General features: G+C 51.1%; 10 protein-coding genes across 10 annotated transcripts; 6 read left to right on the plus strand and 4 right to left on the minus strand.

Annotated features, from left to right (window-relative positions):
* Window positions 1–692: 692 nt before the first annotated feature.
* Window positions 693–1,974, plus strand: H6S33_011257 (uncharacterized protein; the record flags this gene model as incomplete). The annotated part of the gene is made up of 3 exons (XM_044842599.1): window positions 693–1,053; window positions 1,110–1,653; window positions 1,710–1,974. 3 exons carry the CDS (start codon window positions 693–695, stop codon window positions 1,972–1,974), a joined length of 1,170 nt encoding a protein of 389 aa, XP_044696025.1.
* An 899-nt stretch (window positions 1,975–2,873) lies between these two features.
* Window positions 2,874–3,682, minus strand: H6S33_011258 (uncharacterized protein; the record flags this gene model as incomplete). The annotated part of the gene is made up of 4 exons (XM_044842600.1): window positions 2,874–3,085; window positions 3,140–3,273; window positions 3,466–3,488; window positions 3,554–3,682. 4 exons carry the CDS (start codon window positions 3,680–3,682, stop codon window positions 2,874–2,876), a joined length of 498 nt encoding a protein of 165 aa, XP_044696026.1.
* Window positions 3,683–3,973: 291 nt separating this feature from the next.
* H6S33_011259 (uncharacterized protein) lies at window positions 3,974–4,505 on the plus strand (the record flags this gene model as incomplete). Its single annotated transcript, XM_044842601.1, has 4 exons — window positions 3,974–3,976; window positions 4,047–4,274; window positions 4,334–4,392; window positions 4,481–4,505. 4 exons carry the CDS (start codon window positions 3,974–3,976, stop codon window positions 4,503–4,505), a joined length of 315 nt encoding a protein of 104 aa, XP_044696027.1.
* Window positions 4,506–7,251: 2,746 nt separating this feature from the next.
* On the plus strand, window positions 7,252–8,312 carry H6S33_011260 (uncharacterized protein; the record flags this gene model as incomplete). Its single annotated transcript, XM_044842602.1, has 3 exons — window positions 7,252–7,357; window positions 7,419–7,471; window positions 7,521–8,312. The coding sequence occupies 3 exons, from the start codon at window positions 7,252–7,254 to the stop codon at window positions 8,310–8,312; spliced, it is 951 nt and encodes a 316-aa protein (XP_044696028.1).
* A 403-nt stretch (window positions 8,313–8,715) lies between these two features.
* On the plus strand, window positions 8,716–10,427 carry H6S33_011261 (uncharacterized protein; the record flags this gene model as incomplete). Its single annotated transcript, XM_044842603.1, has 4 exons — window positions 8,716–8,946; window positions 9,010–9,621; window positions 9,674–10,150; window positions 10,212–10,427. 4 exons carry the CDS (start codon window positions 8,716–8,718, stop codon window positions 10,425–10,427), a joined length of 1,536 nt encoding a protein of 511 aa, XP_044696029.1.
* Window positions 10,428–11,126: 699 nt separating this feature from the next.
* Window positions 11,127–11,678, plus strand: H6S33_011262 (uncharacterized protein; the record flags this gene model as incomplete). The annotated part of the gene is made up of 3 exons (XM_044842605.1): window positions 11,127–11,318; window positions 11,379–11,528; window positions 11,595–11,678. The coding sequence occupies 3 exons, from the start codon at window positions 11,127–11,129 to the stop codon at window positions 11,676–11,678; spliced, it is 426 nt and encodes a 141-aa protein (XP_044696030.1).
* A 910-nt stretch (window positions 11,679–12,588) lies between these two features.
* Window positions 12,589–14,007, minus strand: H6S33_011263 (uncharacterized protein; the record flags this gene model as incomplete). Its single annotated transcript, XM_044842606.1, has 3 exons — window positions 12,589–13,492; window positions 13,614–13,789; window positions 13,855–14,007. The coding sequence occupies 3 exons, from the start codon at window positions 14,005–14,007 to the stop codon at window positions 12,589–12,591; spliced, it is 1,233 nt and encodes a 410-aa protein (XP_044696031.1).
* A 320-nt stretch (window positions 14,008–14,327) lies between these two features.
* Window positions 14,328–17,035, plus strand: H6S33_011264 (uncharacterized protein; the record flags this gene model as incomplete). Its single annotated transcript, XM_044842607.1, has 5 exons — window positions 14,328–14,364; window positions 14,418–15,186; window positions 15,240–16,284; window positions 16,349–16,534; window positions 16,607–17,035. 5 exons carry the CDS (start codon window positions 14,328–14,330, stop codon window positions 17,033–17,035), a joined length of 2,466 nt encoding a protein of 821 aa, XP_044696032.1.
* A 77-nt stretch (window positions 17,036–17,112) lies between these two features.
* Window positions 17,113–18,204, minus strand: H6S33_011265 (uncharacterized protein; the record flags this gene model as incomplete). Its single annotated transcript, XM_044842608.1, has 4 exons — window positions 17,113–17,192; window positions 17,257–17,749; window positions 17,819–18,054; window positions 18,120–18,204. 4 exons carry the CDS (start codon window positions 18,202–18,204, stop codon window positions 17,113–17,115), a joined length of 894 nt encoding a protein of 297 aa, XP_044696033.1.
* Window positions 18,205–20,280: 2,076 nt separating this feature from the next.
* Window positions 20,281–25,079, minus strand: H6S33_011266 (uncharacterized protein; the record flags this gene model as incomplete). Its single annotated transcript, XM_044842609.1, has 4 exons — window positions 20,281–20,977; window positions 21,051–22,365; window positions 22,441–23,826; window positions 23,915–25,079. 4 exons carry the CDS (start codon window positions 25,077–25,079, stop codon window positions 20,281–20,283), a joined length of 4,563 nt encoding a protein of 1,520 aa, XP_044696034.1.
* Window positions 25,080–25,239: the final 160 nt, after the last annotated feature.

Raw genomic sequence — 25,239 nt, forward strand, 5'->3', positions numbered from 1 at the left:
GTCCATGGAATCCCCATGCCCTGATGACCTCCACTTAGATCATGGAGGATACGAACTCCTTGGCGTACCCGGCAAAGAAGGGAGCTACATGACAGAACACAGACCAATTAACTCAAGCTCCTGGGAAATATATACGAAAGAGCAAGTAGGGTGCATACAAAGGTAGAGGACTAGGCAAGTTCCGAGAACGACCTGGATGCTTTTCTTAGCCGCGAGCTCTTGATCTCTGACTTCTTCGGCGGACGGTGGTGGGGGGCCAGCTATGTTTTCACCCAGTCGTTAGTCTAAGTTTACCTGCGTACCAGTAATTGGATCAATTAATCACCTCCAAACATATTTGCAATAAGTTTTGGTTTTTGTTTGTGCGGGGAGAGTAGCGTAGAAATTTATTTTGCACTCGAGAGATGTGACGACGTTCACTTTTTTGAGAGATGCGCGGCGGTGACGTTCCGATGCACCGCGACTCCAACAGGGTTACTTTTACAGGGGTAAGAATAAAGAGAAGCATAGCCGCCATGGTTACCCGGAGACAGATGGGCGCACAGCGACAGACACCTGAAGCTCCTCAACACAGCCGTCCTCGCTCCATTTAAATGTAACTGAGTTTTCGCTTTCAAACAGTGGAATACCCAGCTTTCTTCTTCACCTCTACACATTCACGTCAAAGAAAAGCTCCACGACTATCCCCCAAAATGTCTGAAACCGAGCATCCTCAGTTCGCCCCACCCCCTGAAGATGAGATTATTCCAGCTCACGAAAAAGACCTTGATTCGGACGGCGACTCAGTTCTCTCCGACGTCGATGAGGACGTTTTCAACGAATTCGATGAGAAAGTTATCGGAACAGAACACGTGATCCCCATCGATGAGGAAACTGTTCACGCGATCGGAAAACACAAGATCAAAAGAACGGGCGGCGAGACCGCATCTACCGGCAAGAAGAAAGAAAAGCGCAGGCGCGATATTGCCAAAAGACGACGTGATGATGATGAGGATGATGCTGGCCCATCGATCAGAAGGGCAGCTCCGGAAGTGGAGCTGACACCTGCTGAAAGTAAGTAGTTCGACACTTGAGTCCCCCTTGAATATAGATCTAACAGTGCGCTATAGAGGCAAGGAAGGAGCTGGACGACAAGATTAATGCCGCTCTCAAGGGCCCGAAGAAGAAGAAGAAGAAGGACGATGTTGATCTCGAAGTCTTCAACGATGACCTTATCCTGACGCTAAAGGAACGTATGCGGGAAGCCGCAGAAGCAGATCAAAACGCAATCAGGAATGGGTCCCCTGCAGTGCATAAACTTGCCATGCTAGAGGAAGTTCGAGATGTTCTTCAGCGCCCGAACCTTATGGCTACAGCGATGGATAACAATTTCCTTGAGGCCATTAAATGGTGGCTCGAGCCGCTCCCTAATAAGGCGCTTCCGGCGTACAGCATTCAGAAGCTCATGTTTGAGATCATGGGCAAGATCAAGATGACTACTGACTATCTCCGTGAGAGCGGAGTGGGCAAGGTTGTCATGTTTTATACAAAGGACAAGAGGCCACAGCTTCACATCAAGCGTGAAGCTGATAGGCTCATCGGGGAATGGTCGCGACCGATCCTGGGCCGCAGTGATGATTACCACTCTCGTGAAATTCCAGTTGCGGGCAGAGAGTATGTTCGCCCAATTTTCCAACTCCCTCTGATAATAGTTGCTGACCCCCATTCAGCCATGGTTTTGCTCCACGTCCCCGCCAACGTCCTGATGAGGAAGAACACAACCCCCTCGCCCCTCCCCAGCGCAATCAGAATCGCACTCGTGTGCCTCAGGCTATGCCACGATCCTATGAGATTGCTCCGCAGAACAGAGTTGTGTCAGGCCCCAATCCATATGCAAAGCAGATGGGTTCGGCGGGTGATGACATGATCCGCAGAATGAAGGCTAAGAGACAAGCCCAAAACAAAGGGAAGAAGAGTGGTATGATCATTGGATAGACGGTTTACATGTCAGGGCGGGCGTTCAAGTGGTGATTAAATTTGATTTAATTTCTCTCTTTTTTCTTTTTCTCTCTTTTTTTTTCCTTTTCTTTTTTGGCTATAATGTTTACTTCTGTTCTGTATTTTTTTATTGGCTTTTTCCGCGCTTGGCCAATTTTTCTTCAATAGGACGCTCAATGGTGGCTTTTATAAAAAGCATCTCCATGATTGCATAAATAACCCTCAATGGTAGCATCCAACCCAAGATATACCTTCCATCACAAGTGAAGCCATCAGCACCTACCAATCATCTGGCGACCCTGGGTTACCGGAACCTTTTAATTGCCCCGCAATTTGTACCTACAAATTCTTTTCGGAAAGTTGGCCTTTAAAATGGGCTTAGCAGTTGGCAGAGAATCCCCAATTCATAATTAATTCCAGGAGAAGGCTCTTTATATTTCAGGGGTGCGCATTACAGATGCTATCACACTTTTGATAACCCCGAGGGAGAGCCCTCGGCGGGATATTTGATATCTCTGGCCTGGACGTATAGAGCTATTTTGGGCTGTCAGTACGAGGATAAGGACCATTCTTCCCTTGCCGAACACCGATCTTCAGTAACCTCATTACAAGACTCCTTTTCTCAAGCTAGGCTCCTGAGAATTGTTTATAGCAGCCCTTTGTTAACGTTGAAGATAAACCTGAAAATCATCGTAAGTCATAGAGTTATCTATCCCAATTCAGTGTCCACACATCATCACTCTCCGCCATGTGGCTGCCAATTTTGATATCTAATGAAACACAATGATGTTTTGTCTTTCTGAGTGTGTACAATCCCAACCCGTCTCCATCTATAATCTCCCAAGCCCAAATATTGCCGTATACGCACACGATGGTACTAGTTTATACTACCCCATCTATTTCATCGCGGCCTGGAGAGCCTCGAGCACCTCAATCTCAATCTTGGCCTCGGCGATGTCCTGCTCACTTCCAGAACCACTGGCAACCTTGTTAGCCTCAGCCAACTGAGCGCGGATGGCCTCAGCGCTGAAGTCCTCCATAGGGTAAGCCTCAACAGCGTTGACGCTCAACTGAGAGTCTGGCTGGACAACAGCAAATCCTCCGGAAACTGGTGATTGGGTCAATCAAGTATATCTTCAAGGCATATCGCTGGGAGACGTACGGAAGAACTGCTTGCTGCCGGCGGCGCCCTCCTCGATGATCTCCATGAGACCGGGTCGGAGCTGCTCAATGGATGGGACGTGATTGGCAAGAATACCCATGTCACCGGATTCGGCGGGAATGTTGACCTGGACGCTGTGATGTCGAATAATCATCAGCATTCGATTCCTATACCACTTTTTCGCCCTTCCTCCATTTCTCTATTGTTGTTCCTCCCCGACATTTTTTGCCCCGGTTCAACCCGTTGTTCTATATAACACCCCACCTCATCTCGGAAACAAAATGCGGGGAGCAAAATCACGAAGCACCGCAATTGAGGGAACGTACACATCTGAAGCCTTGTAGATAGTCTATCCATACCACACCTCATTAGCCATTGATTCCTGATATCTAAAGGTTCAATATTCAAACCCACCTGGTGCGGTAGCGTCAGTGACAACCGGATCTTATCAGCCGGTCCTGCAGCATCGGCATAGGTCCTGACAAAAGACCTGGTGGGCCTCGCGCGAATCGCAAGTCTGCTGACGGCTCGGAAGGTGTTCATTTTGTAAGATCGGAGGAGCGGAGTGGAGGGGGGGGTAGTCGGTAAGTTCGAGTAATGTAGTTGTGAGAGGTTGTTTCGGGTGAGGGCGATTGTGCCGGGCTTCTGGATTATTCTGCCAAGAAATTTTTCTTCGGCAACCGTGAGAAAGGTACAAAAACGCCCATCTCATCCGTCATCCCCACGACGAAAAAATATACACTTCCCCCCATCGCAGACTCGAATTCCTCTCGGAAAATCATTCACCATTAATTCATAAAATTGACCTTTAATTGGACCTTATAAACCTTCGCAATGGTAATGATTTTGCCCTCTACCCCACTAGCAATCCTCGTTGTTACTAACCAAATAACCCCACTACGTGCAGGCCACCTCTCTCCGTTCCATCAAGTCTCTTGCTCCTCTCCTCGACCGTATCTTGGTCCAGCGCATCAAGGCCGAGGCGAAGACCGCCTCAGGAATCTTCCTCCCCGAGTCCACCGTCGAGAAACTCTCTGAGGCCAAGGTCCTCGCTGTCGGCCCCGGTGGCTTCGACAAGGAGGGAAAGAGACTCGAGGTCTCAGTCAAACCTGGTGACCGTGTCTTGATCCCCCAGGTAGGACTCTTTTGATATCCTGGTTCGTATTTAAGTGCGTGGAGCTGATAATTGTGCAGTACGGTGGAAGCCCAGTCAAGGTCGGAGAGGAGGAGTACACCCTCTTCAGGGATCATGAGTATGTCTTCTTCCCATTTTTCGCCGCCTTTCTCCAATCCGAATGTCTATATCACAACGCGGTGCTAACATAGCTGTCACTCTCACAGGCTCTTGGCCAAGATCAACGAATAAACAAGCAAATCCGTGTAATGTAAAACCCAACTTTAAAAAAATAATCGGAGTTCTAGCATTGTGTCGTGTTCGTTTATTTTTTGTGTTTTTTTCAATAACATTCTTTGTACCTATTTAAAACCACCCTCCCGAAAACCATCCTGTGTGCATACATGTATGCTGCAAGTGTGGGTGAGTAGGGGTTGTACGGAATCTAGGGCTCAATAAAAGATCTCTACTCTACTTCTGTGCTGAAGCGGATTTTACTTGTCATGGAGTATCTGAAGGGGACTGCTAGCCGTGGTTTGCGAGATAAGCTGGTGATGACGTCTTAATATTCTATGGCCCAGTACGGATATGGTGTTATTATAAGGATTTAGCCTGTGGCTGGTGTCGACTACTAATTCGACCCCATTTGGATGCGGTACTAAATGACTAAATGCTCACTGTGGTAAGAGAAGATAAGATCTAGAGGTCTTCGGCTTAACGAACACTTCGGTTTTTGAGGAAACTCTATTCAGTCGCCAGAAATCACCCCTTCATGACCACCACCACCACCACCATACAGATAAATAGAGCTAAAGATTGTTAGACTTGTGAACAAGTTGTTATACTACATTATGAGCTACACAGAAAAGAAAGCATGCAGTATCTGCAGAGATAAAAGACGAAAATATTTGGACGAGTGATATGCTATGAAGGAGCGCATAGAAGCACTTTGATATTTGTAAGCATGTATTGGACCTATGTAGAAGAATGCTAAAGTATAAAATTAGTTTGCTCACGATAAGGTGAATCTCTGCAATATATCCTGTCTAAAATTATTACATCACTCAAAAAGAGGAAAGAAGAAGAGGAAGAGGAAGAAGGAGATCAGAGAGGGGGAGTCATTGAGGTCTTCGTTGCTCTACCCAAGCCTCGAATATAAATCTTGGATATACTCCATTTCTTCCTTCAACTCTTATAATATAAGCAACACACGGTAAAAAAATACAGTAACATTTAGTTATTTTTGGCCCAACAACTAAAAAGAAAACCCGACCGAGAGCAGCGGGCCCTTCGGAATTCAGCTATTGGTAGTAATGCTCGTTGCGAGCACTACTACCAATAGCATGAATCCGCCCAGGATTTCCTTATGTAAAGGGCGATCGAAAGATCGTTTGCCCTTATCATCTCAACGAGTAGATGAAGGTCCTGGTTTAATCTAAGAATGTAGGTATGTTTATTAGTACACCTATCTAATTAGTGAGTAGAACAGAATAATGAAAGAGAGGATATAAACTAACCCACAGAGAGTGGGTCCGTCTCGCCTTCCCGGAGCACGAAAGTCCTCGTTTCTAATAACACAGGTTTTATCAGTAACACGTTACAATTAACTAACACGATAAATTTCGAAACGAAAGAGGGACAATTATAAACTCACCAAAGAAACCCACAAGAACCCTCCAATAACCTGGTAGACACCCCAAGGCCGATGGAAAATGCAGCTGCGGAACCGATGCCGGAGCCAATGCTCGGGTTTAGAGCACCCGGGGACCAATATACCGGGTTTGAAACACCTGTAACTGATCCCCCCCCCGAATTATGACCCTTCGGATGTCAAGTTTGTAAACGTGGCAGACACCCTATAACCGATAATTTGTCGGCATCTGGAAGGCCGAGCCCAATAGTGCGTCGGTATATGCGGTCACCGAACCCCATAGGGCGTCGGTATATGCGACGACCGAGCCCCATAGGGCGTCGGTGTATGCAGAGTGGCCTTCTCTGCGGAAAGAGGGGGAGGGGTTAGAGATCTAGATCTGCGATGAAAACAATTTGTTAGACTTGTTTTTATATTTGAAGACGATATGAGTAGTTGAGTGATAGAAAAATACAAAAGGAGTAGAACTCATAAATCAATTAGTAGGTACTCATAAAGAAAGATGGGTATAATAATTAATCAGTTGATCAAAAATCAACGAAACCGGTAGGAAATTATCAAGAAATTCGTAGAAAATCATCAAAGGAATCATAAGGGAAATCAATAGCGAATCATCAAAGAAATCAATAATAAATCATCAGAAAATCAATAGTATACCATCAACGAAACCAGCAGTAATTGACACAACTCATCAGAAGAAAAGAATCCAATAACTTACTCTCCAAGAGAATCTTCAAAGTTTCCGGTTAACCTCCAGATGATTACCTCTTCGTGCTTCTTTGGGCAGCACCGGCACTGACACCAGCCATAGGCTGATTGGAAAATATTGAAGCCGGTACTGCACCGGAGAAACAGAGAGATCAAATCCTCCTTTCCCGAGGTGTTTGTGCCATTGAAACGGCTTTTAATATACCAATTAATAAATCCTGCTGGAGAAGCAGTTTGGAGATAAAATAAAAAGGAAAACACCGAAAGAACAGATGAGATATTCTTCTGGTGGATATGGATCGAGTATGAAGGAAGAAGAGGGGAAAGGTCACTCCGTGATGACGGAATTTAGGCCCTTTTATGTAAGTCCTACCAGCAAAAGATACGCTGAGAGTGAGTACTTATTGTAATTGTTAGTAATGACCATTTTGGCTAGGCCCTTTTACTATTAATCCCTACAGTTGTGGAGCTAGCCGCGCTTAGTGACGGAGCGAATAACTACTACCCTACGTAAGCTATCGATTCTACACTTCGCTCACCCGTTCTCACTTTACGTGACCAGTCACCAGTTCTTGTTCAGCGTTTGAGTTTATATACGAGGCTTCTTCAGCATTCAACTACTTCATATCCACTATCAACATGGTGGTTTTGGCTCTGGCTCTGCTCGCCTCTGCGGCAGTTGTACGCGCGACTCCTATCGAAAAGTCGCAGAAACAATTACCACTGGTGATATGGCACGGTCTCGGTACTAGACAGAACATCTCCAATCTATACCTCCAAACCCAGCTAACAATCATGAACCTCAGGCGACACCTATGATTCCGAAGGCATAACCTCCGTCGGCGAGCTAGCCAACGAAGTTGTTCCCCCACCTCTGTCTCCCCCAAACACGCCACTAACAAGCGCAGACAAACCCCGGCACCTTCGTTCACTCCGTCTACCTAGACGAAGACCCCTCGTCTGACCGCTCCGCAAGCTTCTTCGGCCTCGTAAACACCCAGCTGGCGACAGTATGTGACCAGCTCGCCTCCGTCCCCGAGCTCGCCGGCGGCTTCAACGCGATCGGGTTTTCCCAGGGCGGTCAGTTCTTGCGCGGCTATGTCGAGCGCTGTAATAACCCGCCTGTGCGGACGCTCCTTACGTTTGGCTCGCAGCACAATGGTATCGCGGACTTTTTGGGCGAGTGTAAGCCAACGGACTTTGTGTGTAAGTCTGCGTCATCACTGTTGAGATCCAGCAAATGGACCCCGTGGGTACAGTATAAGGTTGTGCCTGCGCAGTACTTCAGGGACCCTGAGGACCTAGGCCCGTATCTAGAAAGGTCGGCGTTCTTGGCGGACATCAACAACGAGAGGGATGGGAAGAGGAATGAGACTTATAGGGAGAACTTGGCTGGGCTGGAGAGGTTTGTGATGATCATGTTTGAGGAGGACGTGACTGTGGTGCCAAAGGAGAGCGCGTGGTTCGCCGAGGTGAACCGCACGAGTGGAGAGATAACGTTGTTGGAGAATAGGGACATCTACAAGGAGGATTGGATCGGGCTGAAGAGCCTGGGTAAAAAGGGCAAGTTGGAGTATTTGAAGATACCAGGCAGACACATGGAGCTGAGCGATGGGGGACTCAAAGCGCTCTTTAAGGTTTATCTGGGGCCAGGTGGGAAGCTTAATGCAGAGGATCAACATTCTGGAGGGGAGCTTTGAGTAGTTACTTATGCTTTTTATTTCTTTTAATCGTTGCGTGTATGATTTAATTAGTTAGTACGGGACTGGAATACCAAACGCGAGTGACAATCCATGCATGCATCACTCCACGATCCCCGTTAGCTGGTTGTTGCGTCGAGTTGCCTCGGCCCAGCAGCCAAGACGTTCCCTGCCCAGCCCAAGCCCAGCCGTTATCATTACCCCTGACACCAGAACGGGTATCGGGTGAGCAGTTACCCGACTTGAGTAATCAGGCCCTGGCTGCCACACAAGCTCTCCTTTTCCCTTTTTCCACGTACGGTTTTTTTCCCTTTCCCTAAACCGTAGATACCAAGCTCACGAACCACTTGGGGAAAGAAAGGGAAATAAAAGAAGGTCTCAGAAGAACTCGAAAAATCTCACAATGGATATCCACGAAGCCTACCAGCTCCTCAACTCCACCGCCGGCCAGCTCTCAACCCGCTTCCAGCAGGTCCCGGGCTCGGCGATCCTCCTCCGATACATCAAAAGCTCATACCAGAACGACCCCGTCCGCAGCGTCGTCGAATTGGGGCTCTTCCTGTTCGCGGTGCGATACCTGCTTGCGCCGCGCTACAGCACGAACAAGTCCAAGGCCGCAGACCTAACTGAAGAGGTACGGAATTTCATTGTTCACAGTCCGGAGAGCTACAGAGGCTAACCACCACGTGTCACATAGGAAATCGACGAGCTCGTTCAAGACTGGACGCCCGAGCCGCTCGTCGCCCACCCCACCGAGCTCGAGGCCGCCGAGAACGAGAAGCGCCCCGTCATCGTCGGCCCCACGGGCCCCAAGGTCAAGCTCGCCAACGGCCGCACAGTGAACAATTATGCGTCGTTCAATTTCTTCAACTTCGTTTCAAACGAGATCTTGAAGGAGCGCGCTATCCAGATATTGCGTAACTACGGTGCCGGTGCTTGTGGACCTCCAAACTTTTACGGGACCCAGGATGTGCACATGGATACCGAGCGTGACATTGCAAACTTCCTCGGCGTGCCGAGTTGCATTGTATATGCGCAGGCATTCTCGACGATTAGCAGTATGATCCCGGCGTTTGCCAAGAGGGGTGATATCATTGTTGCGGATAAGGCGGTCAACTACTCGATACAGAAGGGGCTCGATATCTCTAGGAGTACCGTGAGGTGGTTTGAACATAATGATTTGGAGGATTTGGAGAGAGTGCTGCAGAAGGTACAAAAGGAGATGGCGAAGAAGCCGTTGACGAGACGCTTTATTGTGACCGAAGGTCTCTTTGAGACTACCGGGGATATGGTCGACTTGCCTAAGATCGTAAGTTTCCATAATACAACCTTAAAAAGTATACTTATTAACACAATTACAGATCGAGCTCAAGCAACGCTACAAATACCGTCTCATCCTTGACGAATCCCACTCATTCGGCACCCTCGGCCGCACCGGCCGCGGTATCACCGAGCACCTCAACGTTGACCCTCTCTCCGTCGACATGCTCGTTGGCTCACTCTCACACTCCATCTGCGCCGGTGGTGGCTTCTGCGCCGGCTCCCACGAGATCATTGAGCACCAGCGTATCTCTAGCTCTGCCTACGTCTTCAGCGCCGCTCTTCCCGCCATTCTTGCCGTCACCGCTAGTGAGACCATCAAGCTCCTGGAGAACAACCCGGATGTCCTGTCAGTCCTCAGAGAGAACATCAAGGCCTTCAGGGCCGTGATGGACCGCAGCGAGTATGTCAGGTGCACCAGCGACATTGAGAACCCTGTCTGCATGTTCACGTTGAAGAAGGAGATCTGCGGAAGTATTGCAGACCAGGAGAGATTGATGATTGATATTGTCGACGAGGTATGTTTTGTGTCTTCCCTTAACCCTGAGGATTGAGTGCTGATATGTGATGCAAAAACAGGCGGTTGCCAACGGGGTCCTCATCTCCCGTGTCAAGAACGTCCCTGAGAAGAACAGCGCCCGCGTCGTATGGAAGCACGAAGCGGCTTTCAAGGCTTGCATCAGCATTGGCCATACCAAGAAAGAAACAGAGAAGGCTGCGGCCGTTGTCAAGGCTGCTGTCTCAAAGGTTGTGACAAGAGTCAAGAAGGAGAATGCTAGCAGGTTCCTCTCATAGAGCTGCTTGTCGAGGCGTAGGACAGGCAGATTGATGATAGACGTTGTGGGGTTGCGGCGCCAGGGTAAAATGGCGTACTTATTAAATTACTACTACGTTGTTAATGAGTGGGATTTGGGTTTTGCGTTTCTTCTTTTTTTTTTGCGGGTTTTTATTATAAAGAAAAACTTTAGTGTATTATTGCTTGGGTGAGAGAGGTATGAGTTGATGATGGATGGACTGGGCTTCTTGTAATTCATAATGGACGGACTATTGTTGATATTGGCTCTTATAGAATATGTTATGGGTTATGTTTTGGCTTTGTATGTTTTTTTCTGCTGCCTAAGGGTGAATAGTAGATGGCTGAATGTTGTTGTGTGTATTGTTATGTCTGGTTGAAGTTTAAACTGCTGCTTGTCAATAATATGGACTTGCAATTGCGGTGCTTTGGAAGTAGTGCTGTAGTAGGTTTAGGTATATGTGGCCCAAGTTCTGCAGTGTTGAAAAAACCGCGGTTTCGTCATCGATATAGTACTATTCCCCCATCCAGCGGCGCCACATGCGAGTGATATCCCATGACGGAACCAACCCAAAACATAGAATAGAGCCAGATACCCCCGTCACTTTTTAACTCTAATCCCAGACTCCTCGCGCACCTCATACTTTGCACTCTAATCCATCCTCCATCAAAGTTCCATCCACTACTTTTCATCACTCGAAATGTTCTCCCAAGCAGCTCGCCACCTGCTGTTACGCTGCGCCTCTGCGGTCAAGGTCAATGTCAAGGTACCTGCTAGAGCTCATTCCACATTTAACCATCGGGCTTTCGTCCGCCGCGGTATGTACACTTACCCCTTCCCCGAGCCCGCTGGGGAGGAGAGGGTGAAGGCGTACTTCTTGGATACTAGGGCTGTAGGTTCCCACCCATCCACCTATTCACTCTGCGGACAAGGCTGACTGGTGGTACCCCAGGGCATCGGCGAGCTCATCTACCAGGTCGAGATTCTCAAGGCCGTAAGTCCCCCTCTACCCTCGGCATGGACCAGTATACTAGCGATAGAGCAGAGACAGAAGAGACAAGAGATTCTGCTGTGGATATGTGTTGTGTCAAGCTCCGTCATTGTACGTATGCCCCTATTGCTGCTGTAGGGGATTGTGAATGTGGTTGCTGACGTGAGATGTGTGAAGGCCGCCGTGTTTGTGTATATTGCTTTAGATAATGAGCTGGATCCGCCGGCAAAGGAGTTGAAGCAGAAGCAGAAGGAGAAGTAGAGGGTGTTGCTTGAATGTGAGTTACGGGGTTTTATGGTGTCGATTTTTTTCTTCTTTCGTGTAGAGTTTTTTCCCCTTGCTTTTTAGAGAGTAGAGTCTTGGACAGAGGAAAGACTGCGAGGAGGCTTAATAATGATACTGTAATGGCACATATTTGATCCACGGGGCTTGTTTCTTTTGCTTTCATGAAAGTGGAGTGGGGGTGATTAGAAGTGAAAAAGCTCATGAAAAGTCAAGGCGGGGCGGAGGGGTCTTCTACATCTATATCCTTGCTACAAAGATTGGGCTAGGTTTGTTTCGTCTGTTTATAGTAAAAAATCTGGCTCTAGAGTCCTCCTACTAGTACAAACGACCTGTAGCAAGATGCTGTGATCGTTTCCATCATGTATTATCACTCGATTTTGGACCTCGTATGCACACTCTAGGATTCGCCTCTACCGCCCCCAGTACGCCTGAAAGATTCTAAACAATACGAAGAATACTGTGATAGTTTATGCATCAGCTACTGTCACCTTAAAACACGTCAAAAGCCCATTGTCTTCAGTTGCCTGATTAAGTTAGCGCATTATGAAATCCTAATGTGGTTAGTATGACTAGGTGTCAATGACAGCCTATCTCCGGATATGGGTTTCTGTCACATCCATCCTGATACTGATATGTAGATCTGAAGCTTAATTTTTATTTTGAGTCTGTACCTCGGGGAGCGAGTCCCCCTTCCTAACAAACAAAAGATTATGTACTAGTCTTCTTGACCTCTCGTTCACTTCTCTTCGAACCCAAATCAATGTGTTGCTAGAATTTTAAATCACAAGACAGGAAGAAACTTTTCGAATCAAAAAACAATAAAAGAAAAATATAGTTACAGCGTAGCCATTACCAATTCTCAACATTCCCTCCTCCTACGCCGAGCCTACAGCTTCTTCGCCTTCAGTTTCTTAGCCTCCTTCACACTCGCATCCAGGCCCTTATCCAGTACATCGACCACCCGCTTTCTCTTCATCTGCTCTTTAACAGAAGCATCTACGAGCTTCTCCGTACTCTTCGTTATTTTCTCCTCCGCTGGTTTCTTCTCCTCCTTACGCTTACCAGCCTCGGCCTCTTCATCCGCGGGCGGAAGGGTAGCCTTCCTTTGTTGGTTCTCCTTCTTTCTCTGCGCCCTTTCCTTGTTCTTTGCGGCTTGTTTATCCTGTTTCGCGAGAAACTTCTGGTCCTTTGCGGCGGCCGCCTCCGCCGAAAGCACATCATCCTCATCGAAGAGTTGCGGCGTCATCCATATCGGCAGTGCCGCCGAGCTGGGCGACTTGATATGGATACTCCTTGCCCCGCGCCATCCACCAGGGAGCTTCTTCTTCTCCAACGCGGCATTCACGACCGCCTGGACGTTCTCGGTGACCTGCTCGCCCGTGAAGGTACTCAGCGCGACCCTGATGCCTGTGTTTGCGCTGGGGGTCAAATGGATCATTGTTGAGCTAAGGGCCTTCTCGATCTTCCTCTTGAGTTTCTCGGCGTTGTTTGGAGGGGTTTCGATGGCGATGGGGACCTTGGTGGTGTGCTGGAAGAAGGTCTTTCCGAGAATCGGGGGGAGCATGCGGACGATGCTGTCATCGGCGAGGAAGAGATCGTGGGAGTCGCGGAGGAGACGGAGAGATTCGAAGGACTTGAACTTGGCGCGCAGTTTGCTGATTCCGATGACGCGGGTGACGGTGGAGGAGAGACCGGCGGCGTCGATGAGGTCTTTGAAGGTGCGCTGGGGGTCTTTGACAATTAGGCAGACGGTGGTGGTGGTTAGATCATGAATGGAGTGGGGGAGGGGACTGCGCGCAAGATGTTAGTGGTTGAGAAGTCGGGAATTCCGGCGTAGACGTAGTTTGCTCGTCATTGGCAAAAGGGGAAGGTGAGTGAAATAGAGTAAAGAAGTAGCGGGGGGAGTCTAACATTTGGATAGGCTTCAACCTTCTAACGTCAGTACTGAACTTCTTAGTTGTGAGGTTCAACCAAATCGCCTGGACGCGTTCATTTGAGTCTTCGTCATCTTTAAGCAAGTTTTTTTTGGCGCTTTTGTCTTCCCTGCTTCCGACGAATTTTATGAGTGCATTGGAAGCTTTGAGGACCTAATTCCGTCGTCGTTAGCTAAAAAAAAAAAAAAATTTGCGCCAAAATTGAAGAGAAAAATTACCTGCTCCTTGTTCAATTGGTAGGGAGTGTCACTAGGAACGATTACTACTGTCTCGGTTTTTTTGACCACTTCGGTTTTTTTGACCTCGGGTGTGGCCTCATCGGACTTGGACGCAGCTTTCGTTACAGTTGTTGAAGGTTTTGATTGAGGCATTGTGGAGTTTTTCGTTATGCTGCTGGTTGGTGAAGAAAAAAGCAGTTCACCTAAAGAAAAGTTCAATTTCCTGCCCCGCCAGTCTAGGGTAATTGATTTTAAACGGTTACCCTGTCGTGAGGCTCTTGAGAGTATCATGGGATCTCACTCGCCGCATTCTTGGCGAATAATCCTTGCCAAAACACGAAGCGTAGAAAGCCAATTTACGCGCTTCAACGCGTTTTCCCAACTTCAACTATCCGCGAAAAGAAAATACCACGATATAGGAAAAACGAATAATACCAATTGAGCTTCAACACCGGACCAAAAGCACCACAGCTATGACTACCCAGCCTCGTGTCATTCCACGATATGCTCGTGCGTCCTCTTCCAGTCTGGGAGCTCCAGCAAGCCATGCTAACAGACCTCAGACACCGCCGGACCCACGTCGATGACCTATTCCCCTGACGGGAAATATCTAATCACCGTCGGTAACAATGAAGTTATCCGAAAGTACACTGTAGCCTCCGAGGATGAACCGGCAACAATTGAGCAGTCGCAAGACGGAAAGACAGCCGTCGTGGCTTCCGATGACCATTTTGTCGTCTCAGCAGAAGATGGTACCGTCTCCATGTTCTCAATGGCAACAAATACGTTCACAAAGCTACTTGTACGGACAAGTTTACCGCCAAGAGACCTCTCAATGTCGCCGGATGGTCTCTTGGTCGCTGTTGCGAGCGATGAGACGGTGGTTAAGGTTGTGAATTTGGAAGACAACCAGAGGGTTATGAACCTTCGCGGGCAAAAGAACTCAGCCAAACATGTAGCTTTTCATCCGTCGGGGAACTATCTTGCTGTGTCGGGAGTTGATGGGACGATATACATCTATTCTCTGTCTACGGAGGAGCCGGAGTTGGTCAAAAAGATTGATGGGATTATCAGCGCACTAAAAGAAGATTCGGAGTCTAGCTCAAAGGTCGCTTGGCATCCGGATGGGCGAGCATTTCTCGCGCAAACACCCACTAGGGAGCTAGTGGTTGTGGATAGGACCAACTGGGAGAAACACAGGGTCTTTGCTAATGGACACAACGGAGATATCACTGACTATGCATGGTCTCCTAACGGTGCTTTTCTCGCTTCCGCTGGCAGAGACGGAAAGCTATTAATTTGGGAGTCTAAAACCCAAACAATAATCTCAAGGTTCCTCTCCCCCGAACAAGTCTCAAAATATCTCGTATTAACGATTTCTGTAGATGGGACTACAAAAATATTCTCAGCCTCGCATGGCATCCTACCGAAAACACCATCTCCTTTACGACCTCACAAGGACAACTTTATACTCTCCCCAACCCTGTACCCACCGACCAAGGATGGCTGTTAAACCTATCCGTCCGTCCTGCACCTCTTATCAACGATACTGGCATCAACAGCCGCCCGACCGTTCTACCAACCCGTTCCAAACCTCCGGCCCAACTTCACCGTGAGCGTAGCCCCTCCCAGGACTCACTAGATGACCTCCTCCCCGACGACCTTGACGACTTCATTGAAGATGATGATGGTGCAGGCTACGTCGAGGTCAACAAAAACAACAAGCGCCGCGCCTCCGATTTACCCCTCGGGGGCCTTCTGATTGGTAAACGCCGGGCTTATGGAACCGAGCCCTGGGCGCCTGAAACCCATGAGAGTTTCCAACCGGGAAGCACGCCATGGAAGGGCATGCGCAGGTATCTGTGCCTAAATCTCGTAGGTTTTGTGTGGACTGTTGACCAGGAAACGCACCACACTGTCACTGTTGAATTCTATGACCGCGAGGTCTACAGAGACTTCCATTTCACAGACCCTTTCCTATACGACAAAGCGTGTTTGAATGAGGGCGGATCACTATTTTCTTGCAAGCCAAAGGATGGTAATGGGGCTATGATCTATTATCGCCCACATGAGAGCTGGACCACGAAAGGCGATTGGAGAACTAGTATGCCGAAGGGAGAGGACATTATAAGTATTGCGCTGAGCGATAGTTATATCGTAGTTTGCACATCCGTGGGGTATGTTAGAGTCTTTACACTTTTCGGCGTCCCATTCCGCGTGTGGAGACAAAAACATACTCCGGTTGTCACGTGCGCCTCGTGGAGGGATTATGTGATTGTTATGGGGAATGGAGCGGTTGGGCCCGATGGGAGGACAAAACTTGTCTATACCATTGAGAATGTCAAGCGAGATAAGACGCTGCAAAGCGAGGATATCGTTGCCCTCCCTGCTGAGGGGGGTATCAGAAGTGTTTTCTTCTCAGATAATGGGGTGGGTTAGGGTATTTTTCCCTGTGAGTGATGGACTGTGATGCTAACGGGTTGTGGGTGGTTAGGATCCTTGTGTTTACGATTCTGATGGCGTCTTGTTAGTTTGTTTGCATTGGAGGAAACGGGGGAGGGCGAAATGGGTCCCCCTACTGGATACTAGACTGTTGGATCGTCTGGCCACTGGGATGAAGCAGGAGAGTTATTGGCCTGTTGCGGTGGCACAGAACAAGTTCCATTGTATCATTCTCAAGGTATTTACCTTTTTCACCACTAATCCACAGGCATATATCATTCATTTTTGGTGCTAATGGTATATACTACAGGGAGGTGAAAAATACCCATACTTCCCCCGACCTCTTCTTTCCGAATTCGAATTTTCTATCCCACTTACTTCCACGGCTCCCTCGGCGGCCGAGGCACCAAAATCAGACGTACTGGAGGAAACATTCGTCCGCGAATCCGTACTGCACTCGCTGCAAGAGGATTTCGCAGCCTACACGACTACCACTGCGGACGAGGAGCGTGAACTGGCCAAGCGGGAAAACATTATTGATAAAACGCTGCTGCAGCTTGTAGCGATGGAGTGTCAAGATGACGACCGCGGCGCAAAAGCACTCGAGATCTGTGGTCTTTTTAGGCAGAAGAGGACTCTGGAGCTGGCTGTGAAGGTTGCAGTTAGGTATGGAAAGCTGGTTTTGGCTGAGAAGATTGGGGAGCTGAGGGGTAATATGGAGATGGATCTTGACGTATGAGCAAGGTGAAGGGTGGTTTGGACAAATTATTTCTTTTTCTTAATAAGGAGTGTGGGGAGTGGGTACTGGGTTAGACATCATGCAGATTTCATGACATCTGCGATTGCCTTTGCGGCAATCTTACGGCGTTCTTCTTTTGATACTTCTTCGCCCATATCTAGATCGTAAATGTAGTTGTTAGTATATCAATAGGTTCTTTATAGATTAATAGATCCGATTACTGGGCGGTGGTAAGGCAATACCTTTCAACGCCGCCATCCTCATCATCATAGCCTCCAGTTTCTCCACCTGCAGCTCCTCATCCTCATCCTCCCCCTCCCCATCCTCATCCGGGAAGATAGCACTATGGAGCCCAAACATCTCCCTCTCCATCTCATCCCCCACCAACTTCAACGGGTCCACCCCCTCCTCCCCATCCTCAAACGACCCAAAACTCGCCGCATCATCGTCGTCGCCACCCCAATCATTGGCCTCAAGCGCCTCATGCACGCGCTCCATCCCCGCCGGCTCGCCGTAGTCGTTCCGCCCCTTGAACTCGTAGTCAACATACTCAAACCCATACTCGCGACACAGGTCCTCCCAGTCGTCAACCGGCTTCTCCAGCACGGGCCTTAGGCTCTGCGGCATCGCGACCGCAAGACACACCCCGTCCCACGCATACCCGCACGCCCTGACCACGCGCTGCAGCGCCGCCAGAAGCTTCTTGATCGCCTCCTGTACACCATATCAACACACTGCTCCTCTACCCTCAACACCACACCTGCGTAGAGGGGAATATGTTACCAAACCAGCTTCATCCTGCGGCCGCAGGAACGTGATGATGAACCCGCCGAGCGCCTTCAGCACCTCCTTCGCCTCGGGCGCCAGGTAGCCGCTCGCCCACTCGTCCTCGGCCGACGGCGTGATCTCGTCGATCCATATGGGGACGGTGGCGTCGTAGTAGGCGGTCTGGATGTGGAGTGTGTGGGATGCGCCGGCGGGGAAGTCGGTGGTGAGGGCTGGGAGGGTGCCTGTTAGAGCTGCTTAGAGGTTAGTTGTGCTGCTGGGATAGTGAGGGGGAGGGGGCAGGGGCGGGGGGAGGTACTTTTGAGGAAGACGAGCTGGTCGGAGTCGGGAGTGCCGACGAGGAGGATGCGCCGTGGGTTGGAGATTTGGAGCTTGGTGGCCATGGTTGGTGGGGGGAGGGGTGGTGCTGGAGCTTTGGTGGGGTTGATGCAGGCAGGGCGGGTTGTAGGTAGGGGTTGGGTTACACAGATGGGCGGTTTGGGTATGCTAGATGCTGTCAATTGGGGTTGAGATAGCGGGGTCTGTAGGCTTGAAGATATGTAGTAATACTGGTCGCGAGATTTCGTTGAACCATTGCTTTTGGGTAGTGTATTCCCCCAGCCAGTTTGAGAGGGTTGATAACTGGGAGATCCGGGTTGGGGCGGTTGAGAGCCTGTTATTAAGGTAGAAATACAGTTTGCATCTGAAGGGAAATCAAGACTTTCCCGCCCGAATTCGTTTGAATAAGAGAGAGAACAGGCTTTCGTATTTAGAGGACGAGAATTAATGGTAGAGTATATTCAAAGAAGTAAAGAATACACTTTTGACAAAACTGTATTTTGGCATTAACTTGAGTTAAATAACATGCGTAGTTTGAAATTGGAGGCTAGAAACAAGTTAAAACACGAAAACTTGAAGTTGAAAAGTCTGGTCCTGCCCTAAAAGTACTAGCTGATAGGGGAGACTTGACAGTTCACTTTAAGTTAAAAGAATGTTAATCTGTGATTAGATTTCAGAAAAGAATCCTGAATTTTAAAACACTCAAAGATAATGATGGATGCAAAGTGTATTCCCAATAGCTGCAAGTAGTGTGAGCCAATGTTTATGGGATTAAAATAAAATACATTATTTTAATTGTTTTGCAATCATTTGCACTAGTAATTTATTGAAACACTTTAAGAATAGTTTTAAAAATAAAGTATGTTTGTTTCAGTAATCTAACAATACACTATTGTTATTTTTGTAAAAGTGTATTTCAAAAGTGTATTCAAAAGTTTATGCCAAAAGTGTATTATTATCTAAGTGTATTTGAGTGTATTTCTTAAGTTTTATATGTTACACCAAAGATCAAAACACAAACCAACCCAAAATACACCTTTCAAAACGGTTATGAACAGAATGTTAATTATTTTTACACAAGAAAAATAACACTTCTAGTATACAAGCAATTTCATTTCAAACATTCTACTCATTTCACTCACTTCCTATTATTAATTTTTTGCCTTTTTTTTTTTCTTCTCCTTTTACCACACTGTATGATTGTATGATAAGGGAAAAGCTTATGTAATATAATACCTTAAAGTAGTTTTTTTTGAAAAAGGAAAAAAAAAAAAAAAAAAAAAAGAGAACCTTGTAAGAAAAAAGAAAAAGAAAAAGAATTAGATAGGATATAGTTGCGCCCTCCCGCTCGCTTAGATGCTAGTGATGCTGTATGGTTTTTTTTTTTTTTTTTTTTCAAAAAAAAAAGGACTGGATTGGCTCAAAAAGGTGGATGCATGGATGGATGGCTGTAAAAAAAAAAGGTTGTGGATATATATATAATGCTGAAGCAGAAGAAGAAGAAGGTTAAAAACAGCTTGGCTGGCGGAAAAAAAAAAGGTAGTAATTGAAAGTTGCTTGCTTCAGGGTGCTTAAGGGTGGTGTCAGGGTGATTAGGGGAGAAGGCGCTTGTGAATTTGATATTGGTTGTAACAGGAACAGGCTATTTGATATGTTAGTACAGCGCTCATCACTGTGCAACGCGGTTGCGGTTGCGCTTGCGGTGCTAGAATCATGGGATGTGATTCGGGGGCTTTTTTTTTTTTTTTTGGGGGGGGGGGGGGGGGTGGTGCGGCCAATACAGCGAAAGCTTGCTTGCTTGCTTGCTACTACAAGGGTACGCTCGCGCCAGAGCTTAAGCTTTGTACCGCCGAATATCCTACGAGCGGGAATACCCTGATAGCTAGACCCGTGCCCAGGCCTATTTGATGTTCGGCATCAAGATAGGTCTGGGAACGAGATTACCTCATGTCAGGTCTCGCACCCAGAGCTGTTTTCGATTCGAAGCCTTTGTGGCCTCCATGAAAAAACAGGTCTGGGAACGAGACTGCCTTACAGCAGGCTTTCGTCGCACAAATATAGCAATCTTCTGCCATATAGCAAGCTTCCGCTGCCTTATCCGCACCCAAAAGATCCAACACACCAACAACACAAACTCACCATCAAGCCCTCCCCCCCCTCCCCTCCTTCTCCTTCCTCCTCCTCTCCTTCTCCCTCATCACCCCATACCTCTCCGTCGCCCAAACATACCTCGGGTTCTCCGGATCCCTCACAATCAACCCCCCCGCCACCATCTCCCTCCCCAGCAGCACGCCACTCTCCTCCTCCTCCTCCCCACCGTCCACCGCCGCCGCCGCCGCCGCCGCGGGCACCCCCGCCCGCCGCCCATTCCAGCTGCTCCACCGCATATTCTCATCATTATCCGGATTCATCAGCGCGCGGTCCTCGCTCCAGTCCGTCACAATCTCGGGCACAGGCCCGCCCTCCTCGCCCTCCGTCGAGAAGAGCGTCGCGCGCCCGCTCGCCTCGCCGACAAGCAGGGCGTCCCACGACGGGCTGAAGGCCGCGGTCATGATCTGGCTCTCGACGGCGGCGACGTCGACGAGGAAGGGGGCGGCGCGCGTGGGGTCCCACTGCTTGATCTTGCCGTCGGAGCCGCCGGTGAAGAGCGTGCTGTTGTGGGGCGACCAGGTGATGAATGTGACGCCCGTGTCGTCCTCGGCGAGGTTGGTCTGCGCCGAGGTGGGCATTGTGGTGGCGCCGTGTTGGAGGGAGTGCAAGGGGGTCGAGGGGTTGCGGATGTCCCAGAGGAGGGTGTTGTTGGTTGTGCCTGAGGAGGTGAGGTAGCGCTCGCAGGGCCTGTAAGGTTCTTGTTAGTACAGCGGGCTTCTAAAAAGGCGGCGGCGGCGGCGGCGGCGGAGAGAATGCTCACGAAATGGTAACGCAGTTTAAGTCCGCCTGGTCACTGATGCACTCTACGACCTCGCTCATGGTGTTCAGATCCCACAGCCTGACAATCGAGCCACCAATCCTCCCCGGTCTGAGACTCCCAGTAACAAACCTCCCGCGTTGCCCCATCCGCACATCAAAGTGTCTCTGCGGGTGCTTGATATGGCCCCAATACTTGAAGAGATTCACCTCCCTCTCGACATCCCAGACGGCGAGTCCACCGCTCTTGCTGTTCCCTTCATTATCATAGCCCACCACGAGGAAGTTCTCGAACCCGGCGCCGCCCCAGGCCATCGCCGCGGGGTAGACCTTGTTCTTGTTCGCCTTATCGAAGAGGTTAAGATTCCTGACCGAATCATGAGTGCCAGACCCATTGATCTGTATGACCGACACCGCCCCCTTCGACCTCCCCGCCGCCACCAACCCATCGACCGCCGCACTCGTCTCCATCACCACAACCTGGTCGTCGAAGCCCACCTCACCCAGCCACCTCCCATCCCCCGCGCTCCACGTCTTGACACACCCATCGAGCCCACAACTATGCAGCATGCCGCCATCATTACTGAACCGGATCGACGGCACACTCGTATACTCGTACCGCTCGAAGAAGCCGCCGGCCGTCGGCCGCACCCGCAGCGCATGCCGGTACAGCATGCGCACGCGCGGCAGCGGCGGCGGCCCCCCCGCACTGTTGAACCCCAGCATGAGGTTGCCGGGGCGGTTATACTGGTCGCTCGTGCACGGCGTGCTCATTGCGAAGCGCGCGCCGTCGGGCGTCCACTGCGCGTCGTGGATGTCGCTGCTGCCGCCGTTGAAGGCCCACACGGGCCGCAGGCGCGCCATGGCCCAGTTGTGGCGCGCCTGCATGTCGCGCAGCGGGTCGAGGTCTGTTGTGCCGAGCTCGCGCCGCAGGGCGCGCATGCTGTTGTTCTTTGTGTTGGTGGGGCTGCGGAAGGGGGGCAGGCGCGTGGCGGCGACCATGATTGCGGGGTCGCGCAGGTCGGGGACGGTGTTGTAGGCGTCCCAGATGAAGCGCTGGATGTCGCCGGGTTGGCGGCCGGGGAGCGTGAAGTTTGTGGTGGTGAGGAAGAGGTTGATTAGGGCCTTTGTGTCGTTGTCGTTGCTGAAGGTGTACGTGAGGAGGCTGTAGAGATCGCGAACGAGCTGGTCCGGGGGCGGGGTGGGGTTGGCGCTGAAGTTGGGGAGGCGGATCTTGTTCTGCAGGGCGTATTCGCGGACGGCGGGGATGAGTTTCCGGATCTCTGGGACTGTGAACTGCACATGGAGCAAGTCGCCGTCTATACATGAAGATATACCATTAGCCATTCCACATCCCCGATCATAGAATATCACTCATGGGATACACCACTCACCAACTTTCCTCAACTCCCCCAACACCCTCTCCGCATGCCACCTCAAAAACTCCCTCGCCTCCGCCGTCAGATACGGCAGCCTCCGATACCCCGCCAGGCCCCCCGCAGCAATCAAGACGGCCAGCAGCTCCTTGCGCCCCACCGGCGCATGCAGCACCTCCTGCGCGCCGTCGGCGCCGACGGCCTGCGTGCGCCGCGGCGGCGCGGGCACGTAGTCCGGGTACACCAGGTCGGCGCCGCCGACGGCCACGTCCTCGAGCGGGCAGTACTTGGTGAAGAACTCGTGCACGCAGGACTCGGCGTCGCAGGTGGCGCAGTGGTGCAGAGTGCACACGGGTTGGCCGCTGATGGTTGTGCGCAGGGTTTTGGGCGTGGGGGTGGGGAAGGGGTCGTCGGGGGGGAAGTCGTCGTGCGCGTAGAGGGCGTCGGGGGAGGTGGGGGGTGGGGATTGGGTTGTGGCTGGGGGGTTGATCGTTTCTGAAGAAGTGACATATTCGGAAGCATTGATATGTTCCGAAGAAATGACCATATTCGAAGAATTAACCACTTCCAAAGAATTGACCTGCTCCGCATAATTAACCTGTACCGAAGCATTGACCGGAAGCTCATCCTCACACATCGCATCCGCACCGACCAAACATTCGTCTTCCTGCACTGTATCTGCATTAACTGGAACATCGTCCTCAATCATCGCGTTAATCGTAAAGTCGTCTTCCTGTACCGCATCCGGAACCGCAATATCGACCTCCTGCACCGCATCTGTAGCCGGCAGCTCATCTTGCCGCACCGCCGCGCCGACCAGACCGCCATCCGCCCCTCGAGTTACGTCCACGGGGCTATTTCCTTCATGCACCGTCTCTGTCTCTAGAACCAGCACCGTCTTATCCGCCGCCGCCGGCCGCCGCTCCTCCCCAGGCGCAACAACGCCCGCACCAACAGCGCCCGCCCCCCGCGGGGCGTTTGCCCCCTTCGTCAAAGCCGCCCGCAGCGCCTCCGCGGGGCTCCGCGAAAGCGAAAGCCCATACGTCGGCGAATACGCCGGGAGCAAATACCCCACCGCCGCCGCGGCCGTTGGATCAGTGATAGCAGTAGTAGTGGTAGCAGCGGCAGCAGCCGCAATGGCCGCGCGCTCGCTGTACGGGAGGCCGAATGTCTGGCGCGCGATGGGCGTGGACTGGCAGGTGTGGGCGGTGGTGGAGTAGGGGCTGTTTGAGAGGGTTGGCGGTGGGGGTGGGGTGTAGATGGCGGGAGGTGGGGGGTGTGTGAAGGGGGTGCGGATGGTGGCTGTTGGGGGGTGGGGGGTGAAGAGGATGTGTGTGGGGGGGGTGTGGGCGTGGGCGTGGGCGTGGGTGTTGTCTGGTGTGTCGATGTCCATGGGGTCGGGGTCTGTGGGTGGGGAAAGTTAGTTTTTATGTGCGTGCGTGCGTGCGTATGTGTGCGGTGTGTGCGTCACAGGAGTGAGAGAAATACGTACCGCTGTGAGAAGTCTCGCTCAGTGTGATGTTCGCAGCAGCTGGAGTGGCCGGCGGCGGCGGAGAAGGCAGATTATCGTTCATATTCGCAGCATTTGGAGGAGCCGCCGGCGGTGACGTGCAGACTTCGGCCTTCTTCTTTTGCTTTTGCTTTTGCTTTTGCTCCGGCACTGGCACTGGCGCTGGCTCTGGCTGTTTTTCTTTCTGTTTCTCCTCCGCCGGGCCATTCATCCTGTTCCCCCCACAGCCACCATTGCCATTACCATTACCCGCTCCCACCACCGTCTCACCCGCCACAGCAACCGGCACCACCACAGCCACCGGCGTCCCCGGCACGCTCCTCACCGCCTTCACCGCGCGGAACCTCGCCGCCACACACGCAGCACCCGCATACACCACCGGCCCCGGCCCCGGCACCGCCACCGGCACCGCCGCCTTCGCAGCAGCACTCCCATACACCGACGGCACCGCCGCGAAGAACGACAGCCGCTTCTTGTTCGCCCCGTTCCCACCATTCCCACGACCATCTGCGCCCTTCCGGGTCGGCGACGACGACGGCGACGACGGGTGCACTTCGCTGAACTTGCGCTTCCCCGCCGCTGCTGCTGGAATCTTGAGCACTACTTTTAGCGACTTCTTCTCCGTCACCCCCGCCTCTTCCGGGGGCGGCGTGAACCGCACCCACTCGTCCTCGCCATCCCCATCCCCGTTGCGCCCGGGCGGCGGGGTTGCATCGAACGGCGCCGGCGACGGGTGCACTTCGCTGAGCTTGCGCTTCCCCGCCGCTGCCGCTGCCGCTGCCGGAAGCTTGAGTACTACTTTTAGCGACTTCTTCTCCGTTATCGCCGGAATCTTGAGCACTACTATTAGCGACTTCTTCTCCGTCATCACGGCCTCTTCCAAGGGCGGTATGAACCGCTCCCACCCGTCCTCGCCCCCACTCCATCTCGGCGACGGGGTTGTATCGAAAGGTGCCGGCGCCGGCGCTTCATCGCTATCCACGCTCATGTCGGCCTCCGTGAACAGCAGCGGCGTCGGCGTGGGGTCCGAGTACGGGGTGCGGCGCGGCGAGGCGAAGCAGGGTGGGAGGCGCTGCTGCTCGCCCTTGATGCCGGGCGGGGAGAAGAAGGATGTTATGCTTTTCTGCGTCTGGGGCTTGGGGGGCATGCGTGGTGGGGGTGTTGATGCTGTGGTGCGGGATGGGGTGGTTGTGGTGGGGGGTGCAGGGTGCGGGAGGGGGAGGGGGAGGGGGAGGGGGGGACTCGTCGTCGGATGAGAGGTCGATGATGTAGGGTGCCATTGCGGGGGGGAGGTAGTGGGTGAGCGG

The sequence above is a fragment of the Morchella sextelata genome, assembly GCF_020137385.1.
Source record: "Morchella sextelata strain SCLS chromosome Unknown scls_6, whole genome shotgun sequence".
NCBI lineage: Eukaryota > Fungi > Ascomycota > Pezizomycetes > Pezizales > Morchellaceae > Morchella > Morchella sextelata.